This window comes from Pseudorca crassidens, chromosome 13, assembly GCF_039906515.1.
Source record: "Pseudorca crassidens isolate mPseCra1 chromosome 13, mPseCra1.hap1, whole genome shotgun sequence".
Taxonomy (NCBI): Eukaryota; Metazoa; Chordata; class Mammalia; order Artiodactyla; family Delphinidae; genus Pseudorca; species Pseudorca crassidens.
The window spans coordinates 19113847-19125905 of record NC_090308.1 but is presented as its reverse complement, the minus strand read 5'-3'; the positions used below and the strand labels follow the sequence as shown (position 1 = coordinate 19125905).

Genomic DNA, 12059 nt, shown 5'->3' with positions numbered 1-12059 from the left:
GTTCAAGTTTCTCCCCAGAGCAGAACAAAAACCAAAATGTTATGTGGAGAAAAACATAAGGGAAGTCACATTGGTGGCCATACCTTTCTCTGGAGGTCACGTACGGTCTGCTGCACCGGCAGCAAAGCTTGTTGTGCTTCAGCAACCTCTGTATTACACTTGCTCATATAATGCTCTCGCAGCTGTTTGGCCTGTGTTGAAACAGGAAACAAGTATAAATTTCCACTTCAGGTCAAGAAAATAATTTAGTATGATGTTTCCAGAACAGTGTACTTTATTTATTTAATCTATTTAACTCAATTTAAGCATTAAACTCTACAAGTATACTGTAGAGAACATAAAAGCCACGCTAGAGGGCTTCCCTGGTGGCGCAGTGGTTGACAGTCTGCCTGCTGATGCAGGGGACACGGGTTCGTGCCCCGGTCCGGGAAGATCCCACATGCCGCGGAGCGGCTGGGCCCGTGAGCCATGGCCGCTAAGCCTGAGCGTCCGGAGCCTGTGCTCCGCAACGGGAGACACCACAACAGTGAGAGGCCTGCGTACTGCAAAAAAAAAAAAAAAAAAAAAAAGCCATGCTAGAAATTCATAAGATGTATATTGAAGAGGTTTTACCTATAAGCCACCTTGACTTACATTTACCTGTCAGTCACATAATTTAAGAAATTCCAAGGATTTGCTCCCCAAGTTTCTAACTTTTTAATTTTAAAAAATGGGAGGGGAAAGAACAGTAATATTTCAAACTATAAGGCAAAACAAGAATAGATTTTAGAATTTCTTGTCTGATTCAGTTATTATCATTTCTTGGAATTACTTCAGTTTAGAAATAATACTTTGGGTTTTAGGACTGAATTGTGTTTCTCAAAATCTATGATGAAGTCCTAACCGCCAACGTGACTATATTTGGAGATACGGCCTTTAAGAAAGTAATTAAATGAGTAAATGTAGATAAATGAGATAAGGTGGAGCCCTAATCCTATATGACTGGTGTCCTTAAAAGGAAAGAGAGACACACCAGGGATGCAGGTACACAGAGAAAAGGCCACATGAGGACACAGTGAGAAGGCAGCCATCTACAAGCCAAGGAGAGAGTCCTCAGGAGAAACCAACACTGCTGACACCTTGATCTTAGACTGCCAGCCTCCAGAACTGTGAGAAATACATTTTTTTTAATTAAAATAAATTTTATTCAATTTATTTAAATTAAAAAACCCAGTAGTTTACCCATTTCTCCCACACCCAAGCCCTACCTCTTTCAACCACCAGTCTGTTCTCTGTATCTATGAGTATGTTTTTTTTTTTTCTTTCTTTTTTTTGGGATTTCTCATATAAGAGAAATCATACAGTATTTGCCTTTGTCTGACTTATTTTGCTTAGCATATAATACCCTCAAGGTACATCCATGTTGTCGCAAATGGCAGTATTTCATTCCTTTTTATGGCTAGACAATATTCCATCATATATGTATACAACATCTTCTTTATCAATGGACACTTAGGTTGTTTTCATATATTGGCTATTGTAAATAATGCTTCAATGAACATAAGGGTGCATATATCTTTTCAAGTTAGTTTTTTTGTTTGTCTGTTTTCTTCGGATAAATACCCAGTAGTGGAATTGCTGGGTCATATTATAGTCCTATTTAAAAATTTTTGAGGAACCTCCATACTATTTTTCATAGTGGCTGCAGCAATTTATATTCCCATCAACAGTGCACAAGGGTTCCCTTTTCTCTCATCCTCACCAACACTTTTTATATCTTGTCTATTTGATAACAGCCACTCTAACAGGTATGAAGTAATATCTCATTGTGGTTTTGATTTGCGTTTCCCTAATGATTAATGATGCTGAGCATTTTTTTCATGTGCCTGTTGGCCATCTGTGTGTCTTCTTTGGAAAAATGTCTATTCAGATCCTCTGCCTATTTTTTTTTTCTTTTTTAAAAATGTATTTATTTATTTTGACTGTGCTGGGTCTTAGTTGCAGCATGCAGGATCTTCACTGCAGCATACGGGATCTTCACTGCAGCACGTGGGATCTTTAGTTGTGGTATGTGGCCTTTTTAGTCTTAGTTGCGGCACGCGGGCTTCTTAGTTGTGGTGTGCAGACTTCTTAGTTGCGGCATGTGGACTTCTTAGTTGCAGCATTCATGCGGGATCTAGTTTCCTGACCAGGGATCGAACCCAGGCCCCCTGCATTGGGAGTGCGGAGACTTACCCACTGGACCACCAGGGAAGTCCCTGTCTGCCTATTTTCTAATCACCTAATAAGGGGTTAATATCTAAACCCCTGATAAGGGGTTAGTATCTAAAATATATAAATAGCACATACAACTAAATATCAAAAAAACAAACAACTGAATCAAAAAATGGGCAGAATACCTGAAAAGACATTTTCCCAAAGAAGACATAGAGATGGCTATGAAAAGGCACATGAAAAGATGTTCAACACTGCTAATTATTTGAGAAATGCAAATCATAACAATAATGAGGTATCACCTCACACATGTCAGAATGGCTATCATCAAAAAGTTTACAAATAACAAGTGTTGGGGATAATGTGGAGAAAAGGGAACCCTTGCATACTGTTGTTGGGAATGTAAATTGGTGCAGCTACTAAGGAAAACAGTATGGAGGTTCCTCAAAAAACTAAATATAAACTACCATATGACCCAGCAATTCCAGTCCTGGGTATATAGCTGGAAAAAAAATGAAAACACTAGTTCAAAAAGATACATGAACCCCAATGTTCATAGTAGCACTATTTACAATAGCCAAGACATGGAAACAACCCAAGTGCCCATCAACAGATGACTGGATAAAGAAGTTGTATATATTTACAATGGAATATTATTCAGCCATAAGCAAAAAATGAAATTCTGCCATTTGCAGCAACATGGATGGACCCAGAATATTATGCTTAGTGAACAGGTCAGAAAGAGAAAGACAAATACATCACTTATATGTGGAATCTAAAAAATAAAACAAATAAATGTATGTGTAAAACAGAAACAGACTCACGGATGTAGAAAACAAAATAGTTGTTACCAAAGGGGAAAGGGAAGCAGGGAGGGACAAATTAAGGGTATGGAATTAAAAGATACAAACTACTATGTATAAAATAGATAAGCAGCAAGGATATATTGTATAGCAGTGGGAATTATAGCTATTATCATATAATAACTTATGATGGAGTATAACCTGCAAAAACACTGAATCACTATGCTGTATACCTGAAACTAATACAATAAAGCAACTATACTTCAATTAAAAAAAGAGAGACTGTCCTTTCCCCATTGTCTAATCTTGGTTCCTTTTTTGTAAATTAACTGACCATATATGGGTGGCTTTATTTCTGGGTTCTCTCTATTCTGTCCCATTGATCTATGTGTATGCTTTTATGTCAATACCATACTGTTTTAATTGCTATAGCTTTACAATATAGTTTGAAATCAGGGTGCATAATGCCTGCAGCTTTGTTCTTAATCTTAAGATTGCTTTGGCTATTCAGGATGTTTTCTAGTTCCATACAAATCTTTGGATTGTTTATTCTATTTCTGTGAAAAATACCATTGGAATTTTAATAGGGATTACATTGAACCTGTATATTGTTTTGGGTAGTGTGGACATTTTAACAATATTAATTCTTCCAGTTCATGAGTGTGAGAAATAAAATTCCTGTTGTTTAAGCCAGTCTGTGGCATTTTGTTATAGAAACCATAAAAGACTAATACAAAAAGGATTTAAAAATTGTTCCTCTTTCAACTTTTCAAGACAAGAAAAATCATGTTATTTGCAAGTAACAGAAGTACTGAAAAATTTTATTCTTGTAAGTTACCATTAGGAAAAAGGAAAATTCTTCACTTTCGTCCATTTAACTGAAATATTTAACTGACTCTTGAAACTATTTTAAGAAATATCAATTAGATGGAGCATGAAGTCTGAAAAAAAATTCTTTTATAGACAGAATGAAAAAATAATAATTACCTCTTCCTCAAGTCTGCCATCTCTCAGGGTAGGAGGTATCCCTGGGTGCTTGGCTATCAACAATTCCATCAGGTTATGGGTAGCATGAAGTCTCTGTAAAACACACAAAAGGCAACAATTATGACAGCCAATGCAGTGAACTCTAAGGGGAGAACCTACTATTATTAAGGCATACAGAACACTAACACCACATTTAAGATTTAATCACCGAATTCTTTTCCTTTAAAACAATTTGAATACCAACTTTCTCTGAGTCAGTTTTATAGTAATTATCTTAACTCATAATGACATAAATTTCTAATTAAAAAGATACAGTTTCATGAAACATGTCTATGTATTTAACAGAGTATGTAATATAGGTATATTTCTTCTCTTATACATGCACTTGTCTATATGGGGAAATATGAGTATGCCAAGTAAGTCCAGTAAAGTAGAAAGGTTGACTGCACAGACTAGATTCCTCTTCTCCTGGGAAATGAGTCTAGATGAGCCTAGCAATTATATTATGATAAAAACAAAGATAATGAAATACTTTAGAAAACAGGGCTGTGACCTGGATCTGTTGAACTTAAGGGCTGAAAAGCAGAGGAGCTAGAGGTGAAGATGGTGTAGAATAAAGGAGAAAACTCCATCTTAAATTTCTGTATTAAATATAAGCCAGGCATCTCACTGTGGTATTGAGTCTGCGACTGGTTTGACGCTCCCTCTGGAGTAAAGGGCTATGAGAAAAAATAAAGTGAATGTAGTTTCTATCTAATTTGAGTCTTTATTTGAGAAGACAACTAAAGGCTAAAGGATGATGGGAAAGGAGACTTTCTGGTAAGGTCTGATTTGGTGTCAGTGATTTGAGACTATAAGGGTTTACTCTGTTTGGCCGTGGTACAGATCTTTGTAGAGTTAATCTTTGAAGAACTACCTCAAATGTCTTAGGTCTTTTAATCATGCTTTCATAGATAACATAATCAGTAACACTATCAGATTTCTTTTTTTTTTTTTTTGCGGTACGCGGGCTCTGTTGTGGCCTCTCCTGTTGCGGAGCACAGGCTCCGGACACGCAGGCTCAGCGGCCATGGCTCATGGGCCCAGCCGCTCCGCGGCATGTGGGATCCTCCCAGACCGGGCACGAACCCGTGTCCCATGCATCGGCAGGCGGACTCTCAACCACTGCGCCACCAGGGAAGCCCAACACTATCAGATTTAATAGCAAAAACAAAAGTATAAATACCATGAAAGAAAAAATGGTAGAAACTCGGCTCCACTTCTCTGTGTGCACTTGTGGAAGAGGACTTCTGCTGCTTTCTGCACAAGGTGGTGGACTGAAATGGGAGGAATACTTGTCTCTCTCCATTCCCTTACACATGCCTTACACATGCCCAACAGAGCAGGGTGGCTAATCTGACTTGATAGAGCAAGACATTTGATGGACCATGCTTTATCAGCAGCTGGGGTTACTGTGACTCAAAAGCAAGAACCAGGCTGATTGACAGCTTACTCTTCACTCTTGAACTCAGGCATACTGGACCTACCTGTCCTACTTTTGTTTCCTTTATTCAGGAGCACGATATCTTTGTACTTCCTCCTTCTCGCATGTGGTAAATACATTTGCTAAAAGGTCCATGACCTTCTGTAATCCTTACCCAGGCAAAATATAAGTAGACTGGTATTTAATTTTCTCTCTTCTTCCCTCTCCCCCCATACACTCCTCCTAATACCTGCTCAGGCACAGGTGAACATGTAGGTCCCAAGGTTTAGATTCTGAATGGTAAAAAAGAAGCCTCACCTGGGACTCAAGCCTAAACTTACCAAGATTCAGAAAAGTATCCTTATTTACCATTTAGCTAGAGAGCCTTGTCTATATGATCCACTGGATTGAACCAGAAAGAGGAAGATATTTCACACTTAAGTAAGTGTTATAATTCAAATATCCAAGTCTCCTTAAAAGACCTCCAAAAATTAAATTAGAAGATCATTGGATAGTTTTTATTATCACTTAGTTTCATTTTTGAGTTTAACTCAATTTCTCTTCTTTTTGGTGAATACCATGTGAATAAATATGTTGATGTTAATATGTGAAGTGATAAAACTGACCCCAATCTTTGAAATACAAATATTTTGAGCTGCTTTTCTAATGTAGCTTAGGCTTATCTAGTCAGCCTTGTGGCCAATACTGACCTGAGCAGACAGAATAGTGACTTTAAAACTTTCGTGTATATACAAATCACCTTGGGTGCTTATTAAAAGAACATGATTTCCAAGCTTCATCCCCAGTGATTATGACTTAGTCCATTTGTTACTTTGTCCTCTTAAATATTCAGAAAAATTATTTTATAAAAAACAAATATTTTGAAACTTTTTACTTACTTGCAGTGAATCAGTTTTGAGCTTTCCCTTGTGTTCCTCAGATGAACGCAGCACTTCTCTGTACAGTTCTGCTGCCAAGGCATACTCACCTGAATAATCAAAATATATTTAAAGCATAAGAAAATCATGTATTTAGTTCCCAATGTCATCTAGTTATCTATAATCTAAAAACACCTACTGTAAAAATATAGCAATGATTACAATTCACTAATTTAATTTTTAAGAAAAGGAATTTAATGTGGTATTAATATGACTGCCCCAGTAAAAAAAAAACTAGTAACAGCACCTTTTTTTTTCATTGTTGTTGGTTAATTTCACAGACTAGAACACCAATCAAACACAATGTTTTATAATTATACTGAAAAACAAACTCTGAATTAACTTTTAATTTAAACAAACGGTTTTCTTCTTGTTAAAAGTTACTGACTACCAATCAGTAGTCATTAGGATGTTTGAAATTAAGGACAAATTTGGGGTACTTACATGTATTTATAGACAAATATTCAAAATACTATGGCCAACCTACACATAATTCTCAGAAAAATAATGCACTGTTCTTGATAGGAATCGTTCTTATTGGTATTTGGCCAGAATGATTTACAGTCAATAACTACATTTCAAAAGCTTAGGAATTCTTTCTATTTCTATCACTATTAGTCTGAGATTTATGCTGTTTTTTATTATACATAGTTAGCACCTTATTCAAATAAAGTAATTAAAAAAGTATCAAAGCACAGGTTGGCAAACTACGGCCCATGGGTCTTATCTGACTGCATTTTTGTAGGGTCTACAAGCTAAGAATTTTCTTTTACATTTTTAATAGCTGAAAAAATTAATAATAATAACTTGTGACATGTGAAAATTACATGATATTAAATTTCAGGGTCCACGAATAAAGGTTTATTGGAAGTCAGCCATGCTGACTTATTTATGTACTGTCTGTGGCTACTTCTGCATTACAATAGCAGGGCTGAATAGTTGCCACAGATCTTACGGTTCACAAAACCTAAAGTATTTATTACCTGGTTCTTTCAGAAAAAGTTTGATGAGACTTCACTGAAGAAGAGATGAAACATTTTTAATGGCTTTGAGTAATGGAACCTATGTTATTTGCTGCCTGGGGAAAAACTCAAAATTGTTAATTGATACATACAATTAAAATAAAAATCTAACAGTGGCAAAATCATGGAATACAAGAGGAAAAAAAGGTAAAGAGATGTTCTGGTTTTAGTTTGCTGAGGAAAAAAGGCTTTTTCCTGATCATCACATACACTTGCATTTTAATTTTTTTTAACTTTAAACTAGTTTCATTAATATCATGGATTTAGAACTTTGTTCATGGCCATAATGAGTTTTCCATATATATAACTTTATAAATTTGTTCATGGCCATAATGAGTTTTCCATATATACACCTTTGTAAATTTTGTTGTTGGTTCTCTCTCTCTCTTTGTTAAAGTTGATTTTATATATGTAAATTTTATTGTGGTAAAATACACATAAAATAAAACTTACAATTTCAACCATTTTTAGAAGAGTGCAGTTCAGTAGCATTAAGTATATTCGTTCATATTGTTGTGCAAAACATTTTCTTTTATACCACTGCTTTATACCTAATTCTACCAGTTATCTAAGCTTTCTAAAGCACGTTTTCACAGTACTTTACAGTCATCCAATTTCTATTCACTTTAATAAAGGAGAAGATTATTTTTGCAATAATAAAATTGCATTACAATGTAGGAGTAACATAATTAATCTTCACACAATGAACTCTCTTTAGTTTTGAAGACTTTTCTAAAGCTTTTCAAAAGACATATGGATTCTATTAATATTTATACTATCATTTATAGAGAACAATTCATTTAATGATTTTCCCCTCATAATTATTATACCTTTTAAAGAAGGTACAATTACTAGACTATAATAATAACAGTTGAAACTGAACTAGTCGTTATAATGTTTTCAATGCTTAGTAAAAAAAAAAAAGGACGTTTTCTGGGGAAGACATAAAAATATGCATATTCAATAAGCTATACAAGTTTAAGCCAAATATGGAAATACCGGTTCTTTGCCACTTGATGGCACTAACATTTCCAGGTAAACAAATTGTACTGGTTCTATATTGCCAAACTAATTTTCTCCAAAAAAACACCTGTAGAAATGAAAAATGTATGTGATGATCAGGAAAAAAGTTTTCTTTCTCAGAAAACTGAACCTAAAACACTTCTATACCATATGTGTGTGTGTGTGTGTGTGTGTGTGTGTGTGTGTATTTCATGTACACATTGTACAAAATTGAAATGATACCATGTTTTTAATACCATAATCAGTGAGGAACATAGAATATACATTGTATATAATATATATATGTTTGTATATAATATAAACAAACCCTTTTAGAGTCTGATATTAAGTTTAGATTTCTTTTACAAGTCAGATCTTTACTATCTGATCTCTAATATTAGAATAGTTTAAATTATGTAAGTTAAATATGTAATGTTACCTTTAAAAATGTGTATTGTTTAACATACTACTATGAGTTAAACCATGGAAACTAAAAGTAGTTAATCCTCCACAATTAAGTTCATAATTACATTTAAATGAATAGACATACCATTTATTAATGGACTTTCTAATAGGAATTTCTCTGAACAATTAGCAATAGTTTCCATCCATAGATAAATAAATACAGTGGGAAGGAATACAGTGGAAACTACCTGAAAAGAGCAGTGATGCACCTCCTGTTACACCATAGCACGGTATTTTGCCACTTAGGAGCCAACTACATGCTGATCCTGCTGTTACAGTGTTTGGAAATGATCAGATGAATAACCTTTTCCCCCAATTCCCATATTATGCGTAACTTTACCACAGGGAAAAAGAGACAACAAATCTGATAAGGAGACTAGAAAAAAGGCCAAGTGAAGAAATTCATTTACTGTCTTAAGCTTCTGAGTCATAACAACATAAAATAAAATGAGGAATGCAGTTTTAGAATTAAGATGGGAAATCTGAAATTTATTTTTATTATTGTGACCATCTGCAAGTAACATTATTACTCCATTTCAGAATTTTTTTTTTTTTTTTTTTTTGGCAGTACGCGGGCCTCTCACTGTTGCGGCCTCTCCCGTTGTGGGGCACAGGCTCCGGACGTGCAGGCTCAGCGGCCATGGCTCACGGGCCCAGCCGCTCCGCGGCATGTGGGATCTTCCCGGACTGGGGCATGAACCCGTGTCCCCTGCATCGGCAGGCGGACTCTCAACCACTGCGCCACCGGAGAAGCCCAAATTGAACTTTTGGAATATGGATAACTAATTGTTCCAGTACCATTTACTGAAAACACTAAGCTTTCTCCACTGAAATGCCTTTGCGTCTTTGTTGAAAAATCAACTGATCATAAATAAGTGGGACTAGTTCTGGACTCTATTTTGTTCCATTCGTCTACTTGCCTATCTTTATGCCAGTATTATACTGTCTTGATTATTATAGCTTTAAAATAAGTGTTGATTCAGGTAAATCTTCCAACTATTTTGTTCTTTTCCAAACTTGTTTTGACTATTCTAGGTGAATTTTAGAATCAGCTTGTCAACTTCCATAAACAGCCTGCTAAAATTTTTGTTTGGGAAAATTGTGATTGCATTGACTCTGTATATCAATTTGAGATGAATCAGCATCTTAATAATATTAAGTCTTCTGATCCATGAACACGGTATAACTAGGTATTCTTTAATTTCTGTTAGCAATATTTGTACTTTTCAATGTTTCTGTGATTTTTGTATGGGTCCCGTACATATTTTTTCCAACTTGATGTCAAAGTATTTCATATTTTTTTGATACTACTATGAATGGCATTGTTATAATTTCTTATTGTTCATTCCCAGTATATAGGAATATAATACATTTTTATATATTCATCTTGTCTTATGCAACCTTGTGAAACTCATTTATTTGCTCTAGTAGTTTTCCTACATAGACAATCACATTGCAGCAAATAAAGATAATTTTATTTTTTTCCTATTCAATCTGATTAACTGTTTGTCTTCCTCTATTAAGAATTTAAGGCCCACAAGATCAGAGACTACTTTATCTTACTGTATTATTTTTAGTACCTAGATCATACCCAGCACACAGCAGACATTCTAATATTTGTTGGGAGAATGAATTTATAAACAGTATTACTTTGTAAATCAATATTCACTTGAATGTGTCAAATTTTAACCATTCTTCTACTTCTAGGCATTTTGGTTGTTTCAGTTGTTCACTACTATAGACTAAAATCCATAATTTATTGCCAAATCTTTGTTCACATTATAATTTCCCTAAAAAAACTTCTAAAAGTGGAAATGTTTGGTGAAAGCATATGTAAACTTTGAAGGTTTTTGAAGCGTTCTGTGTAACTGCTCTTCATTAAGCTGAACCTATTTAAATTCCGAATAGTACCGTGTGAAAGTGTCTTTCTTGGGAAACTTTGATTTCTACTATAACTAATCTTCCTCATTAAGTGTTTAGAAGAATCAGAGATAACAAAGCAATCACCTTCTACCTTTAATGATGTGGATGCCTGCTAAGCCATTGAGGGCACAAACTAGCTGCCGATGTGCTTCTTCACATTCAGTTCCACATTTCTTCTGCAGAGATGTCAGCAGTTCCTCCATTGTCATGGTGCTAAAAGAAAAGGGAGATTGTTCAGGACTAGAAAGAATCCTAAGTTAGAGTATTATATTACATAAGGTCAAGAGCACCAGACTCTTACAGAGTCTTTGTGATCTTCAGTATCTTTCTGTTTACCCCCATTTTCACCATTACCACTTTTAGCTTGATTACCTCTTACTATTCTAGCAAGCATTCTTCTGATCCCATCATTCTTTAACTTTCTCTCATTTCAGTCAATGAAGACCAGAACTAGGAAAATCTTCCTAAAGTACAAAGTACACGTGATACACTTGGAACAGTATGGGTGTGCGAATGTAACACTGAATCTGTATCCTAGCACTAAACTTAATTAACCTCTAAGAGCCTGACTTTTTTTAATCTGTAAAGAAAATGAATACTCTCCAAGGATCAGCTCAAATGCCATTTCCACCAGAAGGCTGTCTAACATTAACTACTTTATATAGAAATTACTGTCATACTCTAATTGTCCACAGCAATTCATATATACCTCTTGTGAAATACATCATGTTTGCCTTACATAATAGAGATCTATAATCTTTGTCAGCTCCTTTATTTGTCCATAAACTGCTTAAAGGCAAGGACAAAAGTCAAATTCCTCTTTATGTTTCTTACAGCACCTGAAAGGGTATCTTTTTAATATCAAGTGCTAAAAAAAAAGGCCAGTTCTTAAGTCACAGTCTGATGAACAAAAAAGTTTCTGGGACAATAGAGTATTGTGGGCATAAATAACCTTAATGTATTAGAAAGGAATAATCAAAGAATATAGCTAACACGACTATAAAGAAAATATTTAATGGTAATCTAATTCATCTAATTCCCCGATGTGGGAACCAAAAAATATAATGCAAAAAGAACAAAAGCCTTTCATATCTGGGGTGCAGCAGAAAACAACCCCACCCCCAAAAAAACAACAAAACCCTACAACAGTTCTAATTTTAAAGAAATGTTCAAAACAATGAAAATAATTTTGATGTGATTCTCTTTCACAAAGGGGGTTCCATATCAAAGAAAAGTCACCACACTGCTAAAAACAGCTGACAAC

The 12059-nt window shown here is 35.0% G+C and overlaps 1 protein-coding gene across 5 annotated transcripts in view; it reads right to left on the bottom strand.

Moving 5' to 3' along the window:
• The window catches only part of SHPRH (SNF2 histone linker PHD RING helicase), an 81449-nt gene that overhangs the window by 41124 nt on the left and 28266 nt on the right, over positions 1 to 12059 (bottom strand). For all 5 annotated transcript variants that reach the window (XR_010933641.1, XR_010933642.1, XM_067701843.1 and 2 more), the window contains exons 14-17: positions 10887 to 11008; positions 6345 to 6433; positions 3984 to 4076; positions 84 to 191 (exon numbers count right to left, since the gene is read on the bottom strand). Coding sequence is in view for 3 of the 5 variants with exons in the window: in XM_067701843.1 (XP_067557944.1) it covers positions 84 to 191; positions 3984 to 4076; positions 6345 to 6433; positions 10887 to 11008 (412 nt within the window). In the remaining 2 variants the exon portion in view is untranslated. The remainder of the gene's footprint in view (positions 1 to 83; positions 192 to 3983; positions 4077 to 6344; positions 6434 to 10886; positions 11009 to 12059) is intronic.